The sequence below is a fragment of the Nyctibius grandis genome, chromosome 2 (genome assembly GCF_013368605.1).
Source record: "Nyctibius grandis isolate bNycGra1 chromosome 2, bNycGra1.pri, whole genome shotgun sequence".
Lineage (NCBI taxonomy): Eukaryota > Metazoa > Chordata > Aves > Nyctibiiformes > Nyctibiidae > Nyctibius > Nyctibius grandis.
The window spans coordinates 32500227-32522802 of NC_090659.1; the positions used below are offsets into that span (position 1 = coordinate 32500227).

At 36.9% G+C, this 22576-nt stretch overlaps 1 protein-coding gene across 1 annotated transcript in view; it reads right to left on the bottom strand.

Annotated features, from left to right (window-relative positions):
* IL1RAPL1 (interleukin 1 receptor accessory protein like 1) overlaps positions 1–22576 on the bottom strand; it is a 731815-nt gene that overhangs the window by 381849 nt on the left and 327390 nt on the right. Inside the window, exon 2 of the mRNA XM_068425522.1 lies at positions 12293–12572. Within this exon, the coding sequence (XP_068281623.1) occupies positions 12293–12572 (280 nt within the window). The remainder of the gene's footprint in view (positions 1–12292; positions 12573–22576) is intronic.

Here is a 22576-nt window from a genome sequence, read left to right on the forward strand (position 1 = left end):
CATGTTCATGGCATCTGGATTGAGAGTAGCTGCAAACCTGGGCCTCAAAGTCATTAATCCTATTATTACCTGCATATATATCTGCATGCATGTATATTTTATATATGTATTTACCTTCAAATAATATACATATATGCATATCCTGGGCTGCATCAAAAGAAGCGTGGCCAGCAGGTCGAGGGAGGTGATTCTGCCCCTTTACTCTGCTCTTGTGAGACCCCACCTGGAGTACTGCATCCAGTTCTGGGGCCCCCAACAGAAGAGGACATGGAACTGTTGGAGTGAGTCCAGAGGAGGGCCACGAAGATGATCAGAGGGCTGGAGCACCTCTCCTATGAAGACAGGCTGAGACAGTTGGGGCTGTTCAGCCTGGAGAAGAGAAGGCTCCAGGGAGAGCTCATAGCAGCCTTCCAGTACCTGAAGGGGGCCTACAGGAAAGCGGGAGAGGGACTTTTTACAAGGGCAAGTAGTGACAGAACGAGGGGCAATGGTTTTAAGCTGAAAGAGGGTAGATTTAGATTAGATATTAGGAAGAAATTCGTTACTGTGAGGGTAGTGAGACACTGGAACAGGTTGCCCGGAGAAGTTGTGGCTGCCCTCTCCCTGGCAATGTTTAAGGCCAGGTTGGATGAGGCTTTGACAACCTGTTCGAGAGGAAACGTGTCCCTGCCCATGACAGGGGGGTTGGAACTAGATGATCTTTAAGGTCCCTTCCAACCCAAACCATTCTATGATTCTATGATATTCAAGTCTATGCATGAAGGAGAATAGTTTTAGTTATTAAGGCAGCAAAAATACAGATACACCTTTCCTAGAAATCATGGAGGAGAGAAATAGTTCTTGCTGGATCAAGAAAAGCAATGTAAGTGAAGTCCACTTTCTGAATGAGGGAGCATAATGTTAAATATGAGAATGCAGAATAACAGATGAAGTAAGAACTGGAAATGGGGTCAATGGCTGCTTTTATGCATAGGTGAAAACCTGTAGTTTCTTAAATTTTGGCCTTAAACTTGAAAGGATTTGTCTTGAAGTGTCAAAGAAATCTTCACGCCTCTCTTCTTTCCAACTGTCAATACCAATGACACACTTTCCGTCCCTGGATCGTCCCTCTGTCTTCTCCCCCAGGTCTTGGCTGAGGTTATTTTGCCTATAGAATAAAAATCACTCGTATCTTTCCTAATATCTTATGACTGCCAACACTTCTCCCTGCAGTTCTCCACAAGCCTTTATTGAAATATTGTCCCATCGGTTATTCAAGACATGTTTTGAGTGCTACAACACACAGTGAGACCAACAGATACAGTGCTGATGTCTTGTATATCGGACTTTTTTTTTTTTTTTCCCTTCATGTAGTTGTTGTAGGCATCTTACCTGGGCATTGGTTGTGTAATCTGAAGCCTGACTAGTACCATACAAAAATTCCCAACCTTCCTGGCTTGGCCTGAGGCTAGGTGCTGCACATTGGAAAGAAGAATTCCCTTCAGCTGTCATATTGCCATAAAACTTCACAAGAACACAGTAGAGTTAGAATGAATATTGAGGCGGAACTACACCTGGGACCAAACACTGAACTGAGCTGTTTATATTGAATGGGGTTAATTGTAATGTCCAGAAAAGGCAGATAGATATTTCAGGGGAAAAAAAAAAAAGAAACACAACAAAAACATGTAGTGAAAATGTCACTGAAAAGGCATTAGTACTTGTGCTCATTTGAGAAACCTCTCTGTCATTTTAATAACATGCAGTTGAAAGTGATGAACTTTAATCTGTACTCTCTGCCCTTAGAAGTCAGCCAACTTGATCTTAAAAACTCAAGAACATCACAGAAATGAACCTATTGTGCAGCTGATTATTCATTGCTGCTAAATCTATCCAGTTCACCTTGTGCTTGAAAATGGAAAGGCTTATTTGAAAGGGGGGAAGGGGAAATTGTAACTGTTCATTATTTGTTTGGTTTTTTTTTTGCTACATATTGCAAATAACTGAAAAGAAAGTATATAAAAAACATTTTCTGTTGTTCAAGGCTATCATAAAGCAACTTAACGTATAACGCAAAACCCAATCATTTTAACTTTCCTTTTTAGACTACTTTTTAAAAAGTTCATTTATTTTTACGTACAACGCTCTGATTAAATTTCATTACATAATTGCATTAAATATAAAACTTTGTGATCTTTTTCATTCTCAGACAACAGGAATATGTATGAAAATGAATCCAGATAAAACAGCTAAACCAAACAAGTCACCTAATCTCCTTATGTGTTGCCATGTATTTTAAATAATTTGTGTCAAGATATAGCATGCAAGGCTGAAAAAATAAAAGCCAAAATCATGGAAAGGTCATATTATAAACATTTCCTGCTGACTGACAAATCTAATTTGCATAGTTGTTGTTATTATCATTATATCAAAGAAAAACTTGAAATAATGCCTTACAGGGGTTCTTTTCAGTGCAACCTGAAAAAGAGTGGCCAGAATCCACAGCGTAACCCCAAAAAGAGAAAGGCCAAACTCGTTCCAATGATTTGGCCATATTCATATTAGAAGTCTGACAGACAAAAAGTAAATCCAGTTTTCAAGTATGTCTTCATCAGCTGTACTCAGACCATCCCTTCTTGGCTTTAATTCTCTTTTTGGTTCACTATGCACATATATATATCTTTCTGTATGAAAGAAAGATGTTCAAGAAAGATGTTGAAGTGTTGGAGTGAGTCCAGAGGAGGGCGACCAAGCTGGTGAAGGGTCTGGAGGAACGGCTGAGGGAGCTGGGGTTGTTTAGCCTGGAGAAGAGGAGGCTCAGAGGTGACCTTATTGCAGTCTACAACTACCTGAAGGGAGGTTGTAGTGAAGTGGGAGTCGGTCTCTTCTCCTGGGCAACTAGCAATAGGACAAGAGGGCACAGCCTCAAGCTTCACCAGTGGAGGTTCAGGTTGGACATTAGGAAGAATTTCTTTTCAGAAAGCGTCATTAGACATTGGAACGGGCTGCCCAGGGAGGTGGTGGAGTGACCATCTCTGGATGTGTTTAAGAAAAGACTGGACATGGCACTTAGTGCCATGGTCTAGTTGACAGGGTGGTGTCAGGGCAATGGTTGGACTTGATGATCCCAGAGGTTTCTTCCAACCTGGTTGATTCTGTGATTCTGTGAATATGCTGGTGTGCAACTATGGATATATGTGTGTGTGCACGCATGTTTGTGTATTAGTGTGTTTTTACATGCACACACTAACTCTTGCAATACGTAAAAACAGGAGCCCTCCTCACTGTCCAATCTTGATTAATTTTCTAAATAAAGTCCAAATTTAGCACTCAAAGCTTCCTGCATTAAAAAGCTGAATTAAGATTATAGAGAAAATCTTGACCTTTGATCGTCTTCTCAGCCTCTGCAATTAAATACCTCAATATCTGTTGCGTCAGTCTCATCACCTTTGAAATTAGCAACACCAGGCTATGTTACTTTGACAGATGGCAGCACTAAGCAAGCATCAAATATGCAAATGTCATTAGTTTCCCTCTATAGTGGGAATATCGGTGCAATGTTATTTTCAGCGTTACAAGTAACTTTACTTGCTAAGTCTGGTCGTAAGCTTTATGTCTGGAAGACTTTAAAAAAAATAAATCGTAAATTCACCTATTTCAGACTACCAGCAAGTCTAGATATATTTACTACAAGAGAGTTACACTTTAGTCATTCTACATTCTAAATCTGAAACTGATTAAACAATTCATTATTGAGTCGCCGAGGGGAGCTGCTCCTCTCCTATGAAGAGAGGCTGAGAGAGTTGGGGTTGTTCAGCCTGGAGAAGAGAAGGTTCTGGGGAGACCTCATAGCAGCCTTCCAGTACCTGAAGGGGGCCTACAGGAAAGCAGGAGAGGGGCTTTTTACAAGGGCAAGTAGTGATAGGACAAAGGGTAATGGTTTTAAATTGAAAGAGGGTAGATTTAGATTAGATATTAGGAAGAAATTCTTTACTGTGAGGGTAGTGAGACACTGGAACAGGTTGCCCAGAGAAGTTGTGGCTGCCCCCTCCCTGGCAGTGTTCAAGGCCAGGCTGGATGGGGCTTTGAGCAACCTGGTCTAGTGGAAAGGTGTCCCTGGCCATGGCAGGGGGGGTTGGAACTAGATGATCTTTAAGGTCCCTTCCAATTCAAGCCATTCTATGATTCTATGATTATGAAATATGGTCATTGCAAGCATGATCTTTATTTACATGTGAATTCTGCCTTTATCATAACAGAACAAGAAAGAGAACTATTATTTGGATCCAATTTAGGTGATTCAAGATCTCATTTTATTACTTCTAGCACACCAAACCTGAAGTCAGTTTGAGGTCTAGCATGACTTCTCAAAGTACTCTACTCTTTTCACGCTAGACCATTGATTCATGTGTATCAGCACTTCTGTGGAAAACCTGCTATTTGACGCTGCCACACTCAGTAAGTACCGTCCTTCTCCTCATGGCCCATGTTTCCACAGCAATATTTCATTAACATACAGGCTGCATAAATGAGTATCTGTTGCTTTTTTCCTCCAGTTCCCTCCATGGTCACCAGCTATCAGCTATTTTATAATGAGATCATGAACTGTTCAGGTCAAACATCTTATCTATACATACTTTAATGGACATGAATATTTGAGAATGGATGCTACTAAAACAAATTATCATTGACCAAACTATTTTAAAAAAATATTGAATCCTAATCCTCCTCTTTCTCAGTCTCAGGAAATATACAAATGTAATAACATCCATTAACTGTTTTTCAAGATATTTACTAACTTGAGAGTCTGGATCTTCATTTTTCTTCAGCAAGAATGTTAATAATTAACTATACTGTCTCAGTGAGATGGGCAGCACCTAACTTATTTTTTGAACAAGAAACAAAACACCCCACATAAATGCTAAATGTCATTTTTAGCAGAACAATGATGCATAGTCTTTCCAGTAGTAGTAGTTTACAATTATATATAATATATTATTATAATATATAACAATATATATTTTTATAGAGATAGTTAATTAAAAATTTGTATATAACAAAGACTTGCCTTAGCATCTACTCTCAAGTTTCCATTTTTATTAGTAGACTTTCAGATTAGTAAATTTCGATGAACCCACCTGTGACTATTGAAGATACCCTTAAAATCAGGGATAATGCATCTTATTAGCCATCATTGTTTAAAACAATTCTATGTAAGAAATCCTTGCCACAGTGAAAACAGATAAATTTCATGGGCTTCATCAATATAATCCACTGAAAAATTGTTTAGAGACATGATTAGAGAAACAGAGAGATTTCTTTATTTCTCTAAGACTTTAGAGACTGAAAAAACAAACAAAACAAAATTAAGTCAGAACAAGGCTTTCCAACAAGAGTATTGATAGCTTGCCTTCAAGATTCTATAGGCTGTTCTTCAATTTCTTCTTGTCTTATTTATCCCTCTCCCCTCCCTGCAACTCATGGTGTTCCATCTTTTTGGTAAGAGACACTATTTTTCTTCCAAAAGGATAGGCACAAAATTTTTGGTGTTCAAAACCAGTGAGGTAAGTCCTCAAAATAATCAAGACAGTTTTTTAACCTCCCAATTATTCCCTTTATTATTATGTATTTATTTGGTCTTCTTACATTTAAAACTTTGCATTTTGGTCATGCAGCATAGCTGATTAATTTTTCTTCATATATATTGCTAGTGAGAACCATGTACTTCCCCCTCGCCCAAAAAAAAAGCCCCCCAAAAAACACACAGAGATAGCTGGAGCCATGTGTGTGATCTGAGAGATATCTTATAAGCTTTCTCCAGTTCTTGGATTTTTTTAATGATTCACTGCTTTCAAGATTTTCTCTCGAATAATATTACCATTAAAAGCTCTTTAAAAATCAAACAAATAAACAAAAAAAATACCCAAAACACACCACATCTGAAAATCTCTTACTAATGCTTTTGTCTAGGAGCCAGAATTTCAGTAAAATTATTTACTGGACTGTCAAAAAAAAGAATCTGTTAGACATACTGGAAAACTTAAATGAAAAGATAAATTTTATTTCACTACAGTCTACTTATTTTTCATTGATACTTTTACCACTGTTTTCCCCTTCAATGATATTGTTTTGACTATAACAAGTTTCCAAATGTCCACCTGATTTGCATATAAATTCTCTTTATATATTTCTCCTTATAGGTAAGAAATGAAAAAAAAAAACAAATATTTTTCTCTTTTTTAAATTTTATCATCATGACATCCTCTTACATTTACTTAATTTTCCATAGCGCACATGAACACCTCTGATAAATAATTAAGCCCCAGCCTGAAGACTTGCAACAAAGATGTTTCTCCTTTCTTGCTATATCAGATAAAGAGGAAGTCACAGGATTTTTCTGTGATTTGATCAAGATAGAGGAGAAGCTTGAAGAGAAGAGAAAGAGGGGCAGAGGCCTCCACCTTTATAGTTTTTTTGCATACTAGGGACTACAGAACCTCTTCATTTTCGGTAATATTGGGTGCCTTTCTCTGATTTATGAAGGGAGAGGAGAGAGAAGCAAGGATCAGAATAAGGACCATGAAAGAACTTCTGAATGCTGCTAGGAATGCTTTGAGTCAGTCTTGGTTTGGGGAAAATAGTCTAATTGCTGTGGGAAGCAAGGGTTGATTGAATTGTTCCAAAAACATCCTGAAAATATAGCACCTTCTTCCCATCTTTATTCATTCCTACCACAGTGGAAACAGAAAGAAGTCAGTAGGCAGGTTCTCTTCCGACTCTCTACTGTATTTATAACCTCTCTGGGTTATGGCACACACACTTTTCAGATTCAACCCTTCTGAAAAAGTCATGCAAGACTTCACCACAGATCATCTAATATTTGATGCTGCTTCAAGTCTGATTAGAGAATCTCAGCTGCTGCTTTTCTTTCCCTTTTCTAAAGGAGCATTTGTAATATTTATTTGTGCAGAAAACTTGGAAACGTTAATCTAATTACTGAGTCTTGTTTGTTGAACTGATGGCTTTTGAGTCAGTTTGATTAATTTTGGGACCCTCAACCACTATTTTAGATTTGCGTTTCAGAAGAATTTAGATTATAAAATAATTCAATCACATTACATTCTTACATTATAGACTCTTCAAATAAGTTTAATATTTTAAAATGTCAGTCTCATGACATAGCACTGAGTACAGAGATACGTCTCTTAACTTTCACATCAACCAGTGCATTTCAATTATGTGATATGAATACACAAAAGAAGTTAATTTAGTTTGGGATTCAGTTTAAGACATTTCAGTTCTGTGATTCACTTACATCCATACACCTGTGTGCTATATCTAAACTCCTACTGTAGCTGTCAGTCTGGCTGATGGAGATTAGCAAATGTTTTAGCTGAAAAGCCACAAAAAGCTCATTTTATTTACCTGAGTGGGTACACAGTGGCATGTGGCTTGCCCAAATGTATCTCAGATTCAGCCTCCTCCAGATCCAGTGCCATATATGTCATTCCCTTGCAAATGTCTTGGAAATGCTCCTAGTGCCTCTAAAATAGCATTAGACACCTATCCCTACGTAACTGAATCAAGTGTTAGCTAAATTTTAACATCAACTAAATTGCTCTCTGGCCTGAGAACAACGGGAATTAAAGAAGGAAACAATTCACATGAAGCTAAAAGGACAGCTGATAGGCCACTTCTTCCACACTGTTACATGACTTTTGGTCTTTTCCTAAGATGTATGAAGTTAGCAGAACAGTGTAAAATGGACAGAACACTGCTACCGTTTAACAAAAGAGAAACTGGTTTTCTTACTCCAAACAATGCATATTAATGCAACCTGACTACATGTTAGGACCTTTCCCTCTTAGGCTTCATAACCTCTTTAAAAAAAAAAAGCAACCAAACAAGTATTTTTATAGCTGATAATTACCTAATGAATTTATTTTAAGTGGGTTCAAGTTGAAGAAGGTTTTTAATCTGTAATGTAATTTATAATGCATTATTTAAACTTCTACTGTTACCTGTTTTTGTGTGGATCTTATGGTTACTTTACAGCCACTCATGTTTCTGAACAAGACTTGGTTGCTTGTATGCACTTTTCTCCACTAAATATTACAGCATGCCAAAGCAATTAAAGTTTGTAAATATGCAAACACATAAATCTGCTCAAAGACTCAACTACAGAAAAGTAAATGGGCTGCTACCACCATCATTATTATGGAAAAATGGAGGACAAAGGAAAATGTTACATGTTTTAAGTCCAAGCTGATTTCTAGAAGCAAAAATACATTATCTCTAGCTCTAAAGTGAGAATTTCTAGTTACATATGTAAAAGCAACCTTACTTTAAAAGGCGAGTTTAAAAACAACAGTCATTAGTTAGTAAGAGCCTATTCAGATTAAGAAAGATGTCTGAATTGCTATATACACTGTATGCGGTGACAAAGATAATTTCTAAACACTATTTAACTGACACACCAATGCAAAACTCTGGCTGAATATATCATAAAAACCTATTTCTTCTTTTGCAATACAACCCATTGTAGCACTTTAGCATAAATCCCAGTCCAGTCTTCCTCTCAGGTCTCATTGACCTGCGCTGATCCTAGGTTGGGCCACTATCGGAGATACTGTAATAGAAGTTTCCAGGCAGGGAAGGAAAAGATGAAACCATGAAGGAAACATCAGTTTGACAGGAACAATATTTCAGCTTTTTTGCAACATTAAAGGAGGCAGAAAGCTTGACAGGAACTACTTAGTACTTACTGTTATACCAGGTATATATATACACACACATAATTTCTGGGAGCTTGGGTTGAATATATACATTAACTATTTGTGCAGCTTATCTAGTTATATTTACTGCCCATATATCATAAACAACAAGTAACCTTGTGATGTGACATCCACTGAAAGATTTAGTATTTTATATCTTCTGCTTCCATAAAATTGCAGGACCCAGAAGTTGCAGTAGAATGGTACAGTGCTGTACCTGAAACTAACTACATTATTTTCTTCCTTGAAAGCAGAGTATAAGCATTTTCTACCAATCAGCTCTTAGTCCTTGTACTGACTATAGTAAGCTGAAAGCTATTTCTATCTGTCTATCTCCTCTTCTCCAGCTACGGGTGTGCAAAAGTGCCTTGAAAATAAGGGTTAGTCTTGATTTTCTCAATTCCTTTATGGCAGCCAGCTTCCCGTGAGAAGAAAAGCAGGGATAAGAAATTAAAGGTGAGAGTATTGTGAACAGTAGTGAATAAGGATGAAGGTAATTGCTTCTGAAGGAAAAAGAGCCAGCCTTTACTACTATCCCTACGTTAATTTCACTGAAAATGTGAATGTTTCTACTCAATGAAACCCCATGTTTCTACTGTAATGTAGTCACTGTAGAAATTAGCTTGGTCCACTAACTACCCTTTTAATATTGTTCATTTAGTGCCACACAGTCTGTTCCAGCATGTTGTTTTCTACATGTCCCATGCAATAGATACATTCCTCTTCCTTACTGTTGGCACAGGTAGCAAAGGCACAGAACTGTGAAGAAAGGAGCTTTTGAGCAAAGAAAATAGTAATTACTGGACTGTTCCACCCCTTCAAGTGAGTCTGAAATAAAAACTAGGCAGAGTCATTTATTCAAAGCACAGTTCTGCTTTTTCTCATTTGCCCTTTACAGCCTGCCCTCATTACCTCACAGGTACATCTCCCTGCTCTCCTACGCAAGTTATTGTAAGCATCAAACTGAACTTAAGTTTGCTACTAGGTAATATTTGAACTGAGTTTCTCAATTGGGTCTTCAAAACTAAAATAGCTTATAACATCATTCTGAAGGTGTTTAAAGCTCTCGTCATTAAAATATAGAAAAACTTCAAATCTGTAAGAAAAAATTCCTAAATCCCATCCCTGAAATCTTCACTTTGTTCCTTGGAAGAAACTGCAGCTCTTGTTCACTAATCCTTCTCCAGATTCTTTGGTATATTCTACCAGTATCCAAGCACAAAGTAACAGTGGGGCTGAGTATTCTGATTTCAGCGATGAGACTAAAGAGCAGTAAAGTGCAGTAGACAGCGATCTGATGTGAGAGTTTTTTCTAGATATTTCTGTAGCAATAACTTTGGAAGTACAGATAGAGTACACGATTTTGCGAGATGGCGTCAGTTCAGCCTCTTATTTTTTTTTGTCAAATAATCACTTTATAGTGTAAGAATCTGAAGGAAAGTGCAAAAAAAGGGAACCATTATATTGCTGAGTAATGAATTTTATTTATTTGAGATCAAAATATCAAATACATGTTTATCTTGGGAACATGAAGTATTAAGTTTTAAATTTGATTCTAAACGGGCATTCAAAACTATTTGAAAGTAACCTTTGACTGTATGCACAAAACATACATAAAAGAATATGTATACAGCTCTGATACTGAAATGAGGATTGTGTATTCTACCAATAACCATCTTGATCATACCTTTGAAAAGTTCCATCCAACAAATCTAAAACTGAAGAACTGATATAACAACAAACATAGACTTCTTAGTACCAACTCTTTAACCAATACTTGCTTATTCTAGTGAGTCTCCTCAAGGTGAAAGGCTTTGTAACAGTTCATAAGAGTATTCAGGATCACAAACTAATTAGTACTGTATTTTTTTAAACCTATCATCAATGTACAATGTATAAGAACTGACAGCTGGAAATTAAGCACGTGCTAAGAGAGCAGTATGTAGTTTAAAGCAGATTAGAACATGCCCTTACCTACCTCCAGATTAAAAAGAAATCCATTTAGAAAAAGCATGAATACAGGTTGACATGATAAACACATTTTAAAGTATGACTGATTATCCTAAATTCAGCATTTATCTATACTTGCTGGAAAGTGCAATATCAGATATTTAAGGTTTTCTTTATCTAAACCGAGGGGATTAATTATGGTATTTTAAATAACACTATGGAATAATTGACAAAAGTGTTGCCATTTTCATGGCTACTGTTACACACTTATCTGAAAAAATATTAATCTAAATGTAAACTAAATATTCTCCTTAAGTAGCATAACGTGTAGTTTTTTGTGTTTTGCTTTTAAAGAAAACCATAATCAGAAGAAGAACCATGTTGAAAATGCTATTGAACAAATGATGTGATACAAAATGTCTCACAGGTTATGTAAAGAGCTCAAATGTTTTTAAGAACACATCATCTAGTAAAAATCTCCTTCACCACACACGACCCAGAGAGCATTCCGTGCCCCACCATCCCCCGGAGGAAAAAAAAAAAAAAAAAAGTGGTAGACATTAAACATCTCCAGGTGCTGGTAAAACAATTTTCTTATTTTCCTTGCAACATCAGAATAGCTTCATTGTGTGTTCCTTGTCTAGCCACTCAGTTGCCTTACTCTTTCTTTTTGACTTTCTACTGTGTATGAGTAGCAACTCCATTTGTATAGATATGTAGACAGAGAGGAACACTGCTTTGTCTGTTCAACTAACTGCAATAATCGTTTCAAACCTTTGAACAATTAGTAGTGACTCTTCTCTGTACTTTTTATGTACAAATTCTAATTTGCATAATTTCACACCTAGTGAAAATCTAGTATAAGGCTGTGAGACAGTATGAAAGTGCCTAGATGATCTTTTTGACTGTAAAGGGCTGGAAACAATATCTCAGTGCAAACCATTTTAAAGATGCAGAAAGAAGCTGAATATCTGTTTCGGAAAGCAGGAAGCAGAATCTAGTCCAACTTATGATGATAAATCTTGACACATCAGAAGGTTAAATACCTTTGGAAAATATCTGGCACCCAACCTCTATTATCAGGTTAAGCCAGATGTGATTCTAGAGGATATATGTCTCTAAAAATGCTGGAATTTCACCTTCCATTTTCCTTGATGCAACTACTTTACATCAAATAACAATTTTTTTTCAGAAAAAAAGTGAATTAAATGAAACCATTACATAAAATCCATATAAAATAAAATCTGAATGTGAAAAAAAACTTTTTACTCTAGGATAGTGATTGTAAGAGTTAAATCAGAATCAGAAGCAGAATCAGAAGCACATGACACATCCAGTCCCACACACACCATAAATTTTGGACTTTGTTATAAATGGCCTAAATGTATATTAAAAAAAAAAATTAAAATGTTCAAGACTTTCAACAGTAATTCCTACTTAAGCATGAGACACTTCAGTGAAGGGAGTACCAGCAGGAGAAGAAAAAGGAACACGCTCAGAAAGCATGTTTCTTCAGCACAGAAGTCTCACTATTAAGAGCCATGTTTCATATCTGGTTAATTAAAATGCAGTATATTAAAATACAGTACCTTATAACACATGCATAAAGCCCACTGTCTTGTACCACTGTTGGTCGGAACCAAATGGAGTCTTCTTCTTTGCTCATTCTAGTTCCATCAAAAGCTATAGGTTCCTCAAAATCTCCAGGTCCGGAGCTTTTGTACCACATCAAACTAAGTCCAGCACTTTGGGCTAGGGAGTAATTAGCTCTAATATATCCATAAAAGAGTGCACATTTTATACGAACAGGTTCTCCCACTAGAACTTGATATTTCTTGTAATCCACAGACCAGTCAGTGCATCCATCAGCTAAAAGAGAAGAGAAAATGACAAGAGATTACCAATGGCTTCAGAGATCACTATTCACACAGCAACCTTTATTGCAGGAAAGCATTGCATTTGAGTAAAGGTCCATTGAGTGACGAGCAGTACTCTTTTGATCCCTGAAAAATTAACTGCATTTTCACACCGTTACTGTCATGTACTTATCTATGCAGAACAGAGTTATTATGAGATTTTTTGTTCAATGTTGATAATTTCTGACAACTGAGCAATTGTTCTTTTTTCTTTTGTGGAACTCCAGCATGACCAGTTATAAAATACTGGAGTGAAACTAATGCAACACAGAGGCCACGTGGTACACAAGGTGTAACAATCTGTGAATTGCATTAATCAAATAGCTTCAAGGTAACCATATAAATGAACAAAGGTGTTAAGTCTCAGAAGACACTAGGACAAGGAGCTGTGACCTGAACCAAGAAGTGTGAAAGTTCAAGTTAGATTTGAAGGAGGAGACTGTCTTAACAATAAGAGCAATAAAAGCAAATGTGCAAAAAGATGGTGCCAGGAAACTCACTGTCAGTGTTTTTAATGGCTTATTCAAGAACAAGTTAAGCAGATCTGACTTGGAATTCCTGACTTTCTAGAAGTACATTACAAATTAATTTAAATGATTAACGTTTTATTTTTTCCTGTCCTGATTAACAATAATTCTAGAATAATTTTCATGTTCTTCACCCGTTGAATAATGTCAGCCACTACCAATACTGTCCCACAATAACTGTTCATCAGAAAGCAATACTAGATTTGTTTGACTTTCAATAAAACCCAAACTCAAACAACAAAAAAAATCCAGCCTCCCCCTCCATTATTTTTAGTTAAGAATACCAAAACAACAAAAGGTATACAGATACAATGGCTTCCTTAACAAAAGATTATGGTTTTTGTGTTAAGGAATTTCGACCATGGAAATTCACCATTAGGTTCATTCACTTAAAAACTCAATGTCTAACCTCAGCTAGTTAATCAGGTCCCCACTCCAGTCAGTAGAAAGCAATCAGTACATACAAAGAACAACTTATTTAATCTTAAAATGAATATCTATGACTCGTATAAATATTTGGTCTTTGAATTTGCCACTTCTCTATGTTAACTTTAAAAGAGCTTGGACAGCTAGCTAGCTTAGAAAATCAACTTTTGCACAGCTAAAATCAAATGCTTGTCACCCTAGAGTTGGTTGAATACTGACTTTAATGGAGAATTCAGACTGCTGTGCAAGATAAAGCAGTATTAGCACTTTAAAGATAGACAAGGTTTTCATCTCTTATTTGGGAGAATAGTATGCCATTTAGAGATTTTTGAGATGTACATTTGCATAACACCACAGAACTTATTATACATAGCAAAATATGAAAGACACAAACATCTACACACATTACTGAAAGATGGAGGAAAAAAAACCCAAAACTTTAGAATCAATTTGCACTGAGAACAGAATTCACAAAGGGAAATATTTCATATATCTTTGGATTGTCCCCTCCTGTGTTTAGTTTTAAGACCAGGAATAATATGTCCCTGCTCCAATTTTCCTACCCAACAGTCCCTAAAAACTAGAAACCTTTACAAGGCCCTAATAAGACAAAGATGTACCCTTGCAGAAATTGAAGTGAATGAAGACAAGGCTATGCTATTAGCTTCCCCATAGGACTTGAGAAACTAACTTCCATTTATTTCAGAATTCATTTACATCTTTGATCATTTCATTTTTACCTTTCTGAAAGAGCGTTCTCTCTCTGATCTGAATCTATTTCTGTCTGCTTCTAAATCCCCATGCCAAAAGTGAATTAACATGCACCTCTAAGCAGCATTAATTTCATTATATGTTACCAGGTAATAGCTTCTTCATCATACTTTATTATCAAATTGTAATCTTGCCTTTCACTGCCTAATTAAGTTAGTACACTTTATTTTATAATATTAGTCTGCTAGGCATGTTTTCTCTCTCAGGATATTCCGTTCTAATGGTTCTCACTTCCTTGAACTTGGCGAATCCATGAGAACATATGATACCACCAACCCTGTTTCAAGCCTTTGAATGAATATCTATGCAGAGCAGATATCCTTGACACTATTTCAGCATGCTATTCCTCAAAAAAAGTGCTAAGGATCACCTGCAGTCCAGTTTAGTAGGCTTAGGCAAACATGCTAGCAGATATTCTATACTCACATGCAAAAGCAGAGAGAACATTAGCAAACTTTTGAAAATTAACATTATCAAACGTACCAAACTATTTGGTCATTTGTTGGCACTAACCACATCAGTATGTCTCACCAGATAGCTTAAGAGAATGCCAGCTCAAGCAAATATGGATACTGGCATGCTCATAATATTATGGATTTGTAATTTATGTTTTAACTAGTGGTGTACCCCAGGGGTCAATACTGAGTCCAGTCCTGTTTAACATCTTCAATAATGATCTGGATGATGGGGCAGAGTGTACCATCAGCAAGTTTGCTGATGACACAAAACTGAAAGGAGTTGCTGATACACCAGAGGGTTGTACTGCTATCCAGAGGGTCCTCATCAGGCTGGAGAAATGAGCTGACAGGAACCTCATGAAGTTCAACAAGGGGAAGTGCAAAGTCTTGCATCTGGGGAAGAACAACCCAATGCACCAAGATATGCTACAGGACACCCTGCTGAAAAGCAGCTTGGCAGAAAAGTATCTGGGGTCCTGGTGGACACCAAGTTGAATGTGAACCAGTGTCCTGGTTTGGACTAGGACAGACTTTTCAGTTAATTTTCTTTTAAGTAACTACTTTTCTGAAGTTGACTACTGTCTTCACTTAGCCTACACCCGGGGCTAAACAGTAACAGCTGCTCTCTCACCCAACGTCCCTTCCACAACAAAGGAAGGGAATTAGGAAAAGGACAGAGATTCATGGGTTAAAGTTAAACAGATTTAATAAAATAAAGAAACCAATATCAATGATAATACAGAACACACAAAATTATACTTAGCTACAGAGTCATAGTAAGTTGCTCAAGGAATAGCAATCTTTAGGAATGAAAAATAGATAAGAAAGGAGAGCAAAAAAAAGACCCACCTCTCCCTAGCACACTTTCCCTTTTATAGTGAACTTGATGTTAATGATATAGAATACACCTGTGGGCCAGCCTGGGTCAGCTGCCCTTGATCACAATGGCTGGCCACAAACTGAAACAAAATCTAACAGAAACTTGCTTCTATAAATTTTGTCCCATGAAACCAGGACAAATTCACATGCCTGTTGCCATGGGAACTAGGGTCGCTGTTGGGTCTCTTTGTTCCACAGAGGAAGAGATGGCAAGGTGCCGCACCTGTGGGGAGGGGCAGACAGGACAGGTGACCCAAACCTGACCAATGGGGTATTCCATCCCACCCACATGATACTCAGTATAAAGCTGAGGGACCAGGAGTGTTGTACTCTCTTCCCCTATGACCAGCATCCTGGGAGGACTCTGCCTATACTTCTGTCTTTACTACTGAATGTTTCCTGCCTGCTGCTGCATCCGCTTTGGGACTGCCTAGCGCCTACTCTGAAGCATCAGCGGTGATATGACAGTCATCAGGGGGAGCTCAGTAGAGGTTTTGTATATAGTTCATTATTTATTATACTCTTTCTTTTCACTGTTACTGTTTATTAAAACTGTTTTAACTTTCCAACCCATAAGTGTCTCTCCCTCTCTTCTCCTTTTCCCCTCTGGGGAAGGAGAAGGTTAACAGAGAGCATCTGCTGTCCGTTTAACCTCCTGCCCAGCCTTAAATGGACAGCCAGCAATATGACCTTGTGGAACAAAAGACCAATGGTATGCTGAACTGCATTAGTCAAAGTATCACCAGCAGGTAGAGGGTGGTGATTGTTCTCCTGTACTCAGCACTGGTGAGGCCACACCTGGAGTACTATGTTTAGTCCTGGGTTCCTCAACACAAGAGAGATACGGACAGACTAGAGGGAGTCCAACAAAGTGCCATGAAGATTGTTAAGGGGCTGGAGTATCTATCCTATGATCACAGGCTGAGAGCTGTGACTGTTCAGCCTGGAGAAGTGAAGGCTCAGGGGGGATCTTATCAATGTATATAAATACATGAAGGAAGGGTGCAAAGAGGACAGAGACAGCCATTTTCAGTGGTGCATGGAGACAGGACAAGAGGTAATGGGCACAAACTGAAACACAGGAGTATCTGTCTGAACATTAGGAAAGAGTTTTCACTGTGAGGGTGACTGACCCCTGGCACAGGTTCCTCAGGGAAGTTGTGGAGTCTCCATCCTTGGCCATAATCAAAAGCCAGCTAGACGTGTTCCTGGGCAAGCAGCTCTAGGTGGCCCTGCCTGAGCAGGAGTTTGGACCAGATGACCTCCAGAGGTCCCTTCCAACCTCAGCCATTCTATAATTCTGTGATTTATTACAGTTACATTTAGAGACAATCTAAGAAAACATTTCTATTTTTCTTAATGTGGTCTTTCAATGAAGTGAACATGACAGTGATTCTCTTCCTGCTTACCAAAATACTATACCAGTTAAACTATGCCAACACTGACATTCAAGTCACTTAGAACTGTATTAACCTTATTACAGCTGGAAGCTTTAATACCTTAAAAATCTTCCAGGAAATACCTCGCGCTACTATTCCAGCCAATGTAACTTCATCTATGAGAAGGTGCTAATGCAATTTTGACAGTTATAACAGAATTTCATCATTCTCATCATAACACAGAGACACGCTTCTGTGATATTTTGTGATAACAGTGATATTTCAGGAGATAACTGTCTAGTTGTGCTTGAAATGCTCCTATTCCACTGTAACTGAGGAGTATAAACAGAGGCTTAAAACCAAATATTAGAAAGAAAAATAGACTGTCATGTCCTTTAAAATGAGATTACTGTGAACACTCAGATGATAATACACATGCACTGTAAATGACACTTCCTACATACACTCTGTATGTGCTGTATAGAGTACACATGCATTTTTCAGCCTAGGAAAACTTGGATGTATCAGAAACCTAATTAAAATCATGATTTCTGAATTCCTTGAAGCATGTAAAGATACATTTTCAAAGACCCAAAGACTAATTATATTCATAATGCCTTTTACATTCATAGAAATCTTCAGATTTTTCTCCTAAATCTTTAGATTGTCACTTTAAAAATGCTACTTATTTGCATGTTAAACACTTGTGTTACTGCCTTCATAAATAGGCACAGAGGCTTCATGTTCATCCAGAGTTGTTAATACTAAATAGATTGAGGGATTTCTATTCATTTTTGTATTCTAACTGTTGTCCATTTCGATTTTGACTGGATTTTCTTTCTTTTCTTTGTGTATAAGTAGGGCATTAACTAAAGAAAATACCTAGTGTTTCCCTTTCTAGTTACGGCTGCTATAGACACAAAATCAACATCTACATTTACACTGGCACAAAACAACTGTGGAAAAAGCAATACGCTCAAGGCTTATCAAATGTTTTTATTTCTATTGTCACATCATCAAGCAGTCAATCAACTTTTATTTTATTTTATAAATTGGAAAATACTTGAATAATTCAACAGCTTTGAAATTTCAGAACTGCATTCAAATGAATGGTTGTATTCCCTGATCTCTATTTTAATATGCTGCCAGTTATTGCTACACATAATAGCACAATACAGGGTCCAGGATGAATATTATTCACTCTGTTACTTCCTTGAGTGATTTCAGGGTATGAAGTAAACCACACTACATCACTGTCCTAATAATGAGATCATTCTGCTGGATAAACAAGCTTCTTGCAGGCTGTACCTGCTGATAGGATCCAGCACACAAAATATTTAACACTACTGAGAAGGTCTTCCCCTTCATTTTTTAGGATCACATGTATAATTTTCAAGGCAAAATTCAATGCTGAAAAGGAGAAAAAGATAAAGCTATATAACTCCCAGGTCCACTGCCATAGCTTGGCTTCATTCAAAAGCTTCAATTCAATTTATAGGTTTTGGAGTTAGTAGAGGTCTTCAAGTTTTCAATACATTGGTGGAAATCTGAATTCTGGACATCAAAACAATTCAGGTCTGGTGGTTGAAAACAGTTCTGCTAAAACATTTGCAACAGTAATAGTAAACTCTCCTAAATTTATTGCATATAATGTACTCAATAAAATAAAAATTATCAGATCCATTTTTTCCTGCTTATCTGTTTTTGTAGTTCTGTTCTTAATGTAATTTCCTACAGAGAGGTTTATGCAACGTCACTGTGCCTTCTATTTATTTGTCAGCCACATCAGGGTTTTTGAACATATTAGCCATTTGCGGCCAAATCGGATAAAGACGTGATCTGATAAATTTTGAAAAATGGGTACATAAGGGAGAAAGCATCAGGTCTTGTTCCTAGAGCCAGGCACTTGTTGAGGGTATTAGTGGATGCAAAAAATAAGATGGTAGTATGCAGAGAGAGTAAATATGATGGGTAGCAAAACTGAACAAAGGATATTGTAGCAGTGCGAGTAAGATTTTTGGGTAGGGTGGAGAAGCATGGGGCATAATCTGTCAAGAAAACAGGCTTCCCTCAACCGGTTGTTCATAAAACAACTTTTCAAAAGTTTATCAAGTGATGCATAAGACTAAGAATTACTTTCTTTAAAACAATTTTCACAACAATAATTTACTATCAAAATCACAAAGTTAAAGCTATCATTCTGTACTGGATTACCTCTTTTTACCCTGGTTGTTTCTTTTTGCTTTTTGCTTAGACTAGCTAGCATTAAAAAAAGAGAAAAAAAAAACCCCACAATATTTTATACTTTACAGCACACTCATTACAGTGCCGGAGCCAATTAGCTCTATGTAACATAACACATGGTATTCTAGTGTGTGTTCTCATTACGAAGAAATGCAAAGATTGTCTATTTTTGGCTCATGTATCCTTTTATTTGCTATAAAAATGAACTCTGACAGGAATGAAGAAACAGAGCTTAGAAATGCAACACACTATGGAAATGAAAAACAGAATGTGGTCAGTTCTATTCTTAGACCAGTCAGATTTTGTACTTTCAAAAAAGTACCAGTATAAAATTGGAAACATGAAAAAAATATGGGTTTATCATTAGTACTAATCTTTTCAAATGACCATGTCAAGTATATTTTATACATGATTGATTAAATTTCCTTTTGCACTAAGGCTACTGTTACAGCTTTGCACATTACTATGCTGTACTTCTGTCTGAGATAGCACTTTCATTTTGAAATCCCATTTTTCATTCTCTTGAAAACTCTTGCAAAAATTATGTTGTAGGCTAAAAACTTACATATTTTATTCTCACTCTAGAAGTGTGTAGTGGCTGGTGTGAAGGGGTGCCAGTAAGGGAAAAAGAAGATGTTGAAGAACATTTGAGGGAGACAGAAAAATTATTTTGGATACTATTATCTATTAAAGTTAGCTCCTAAAAATTGCAATTGTCCCAGCCTCACCTGAGAGAAGTTTTAAAAGTGGCAGATTTAATGAGGAACCTTGGCAAATGCACTAACCAACAGAAAAAGAGTAATGGAAAAAGAAAGCTATGATTTGCCATAAATTAATTTAAAAAGCTGTATTTCTTGGCTTTGGAATACTGCACTAACATGGAACAGTACATATGCTTAGGTATTGGACTACTTAGAGGCAGAATAAGTGTGAAAATACCTTTATGTCTAACTGGTGGGAAATTTTTATGTCACTCTCTCTTTTACCTAAAGCTACACAGTATTTTTTTCTGAATTAATACTAATCCTGTAATTATCACTATTATGTTGTAGAAAAAGTTAAAACATGAATGTTATTTTTAAGAAAAAAATAGCATAAATATACTCTGCAAGACAGAGAACCAATGGAAGAGCAAATGCATGCTGAACTTCCTAAGTTCATACTGTAAACCAAGAATTCTTCCTTGATGCCTATTCAGTCCCTCTTGCTTCTTTCAAACCCTTCTTTTCTGGTTCATTGTATTATGTAAAATAGGAGTCTTAGTAAACACACATTTAAAGGTAGCCTAGCCCATACTGACCTATCAGGTTCTGGTAGGTTGACCCCAGCCAGCAGCCAAGCACCCACACAGCTTCTCAATCACTGAGCCTCACATGCAACAGGGTAGGGAAGAGAATAGGAAGAGCAAAAGCAAGAAAACTCATCGGTCAAGCTAAAGATAGTTTAAGAAGTGTACAAAAGAGAAAACACCCCAAGTGATCCAAAGACACTCACTTACCACCTCCCACAAGCAGACCAATGCCCAGCCAGTCTCTGAGCAACGCTACCTTGAAAATCAAAACCTCCCCATTTTTATTGCTGAGCATGATGCTATTTGGTGTGGAATATTCCTTTGGCCAATTCGGGTCAGCTGTCCTGGCTGTGTCTTTTCCCAGTCTCTTGCCCTACACCTACTTTGGGGAGTAGAATGGGAAAAAGAGAAGCCCTGATGTAGTACAAGCACTGATCAGCAATAGTCAAAACACCGGTGTGTTATCAACACTGTTCTAGTCACAAATCCAAAACATGGCACCATACAGGCTGCTATGAATAAAAGTAACTCCATGCCAGCCAGACCCAGTACACCACTCCCTAATCCTTTGTGTGCTTCTATGTGCTATGTTCTTTCAATTATTCATTTTCAGCTTAGAGACCGTCTGTACATTTACAGTTGCAGCATAGAGATGGCAGCAGAATATAATCAACAGCCACAAAAAAACCAAGAATTTGTTTACTAGATTAATTTCCAAAGCCTGATATTAAACTGCATTAATGATCAGTGCCCATCCAAAATGAATTCTTTCTTCTTTGTTATATTTACTATACATCTTTATTTGAGGACAGTTCTACATCATCTGTTTTTTATGTGGCTATGCTAGAGTATCTGCGGTTCCTTTTTGGACCTTAAGAATACAAGTCTCTTTCCTCCCTGCTCCTCAAACATGCTATGATTTATTTTGAAAGATAAGTTCTACTCAGTGCCACTGTCATACAGTTTCTATTGTTCACTATATGATTTAGTTATGGAATCTCAACATTGCTATGTAAGGGAATTAAGTCTGTCATGTATTGGTCTTAGATTTCCCTCTGGAACTGTAAATGACTAAAGCAAAATAGTAATCCAGCCTCAAGAGAAACTACCATGGGAAGTGGTTACGCTAATTTCTAAAAAGTGAACAAGCACATGTAAGGACAGCTTTTAGAAAGAAGATTTCTAATAAAAGAGAATCTCTGGACCATACCGGTGTATCATGTATAGCAGATGGCAAATTATTTAACCTCTCCCATAATCTCTTATTACTGAAACTGCTTCTGAAAATACATTCTGTTCTCCAGTAGCTTCATTTTGGAGATTATGAGGAAGATCAAGGATTTCTTCATGTTGGAATTTCAGTAGCACTTGAATATTCAGCAACTGCTGAATATCACAAACATGTTGCTGAATATCAGCTGAACTGTGATAACTAAATATGTGAAGACTCTCCACTTGGAATAAATATGAGAAAATTCAGCAGATTAATTCATAATGCAAGAGGATTAAAATTAATCAAATTATGACATGTGCATAGGAGAGTGCAAACACCTTGTTGCTGTGACTTAGCTGCTGGAAATTTCTTAAACTGCATTATCATGACTATGTGACTAGGACTGTGAAGAAATTAAAAGAATTGCAGTGAGTGCTTCAGTAGAGCTGAGACCCAAAGAAACAATATTTCAAACAGACTTTGAATCAAAGGATCATTTTTTACTTTACAGTTTCAAAGATTAAAAGTTCTAACCATATAATTATTAAGTATACACAGGCCACAAGGCCACTTATTAAAAAAAAATACATATTTCTGTTTATTAATCTGTTCTACATTACTTTCACATTTAAAATACAGGTAGAGAGTTAATATATTGAAAGTGTGATCTTGGATTGACAATATCAATATTCTTTGTCAAAGTATATATTAACTGCGTGCAACTCCTAGTGATTTGGATGACTATTTATTGCCTACAGGTAGTCCTACT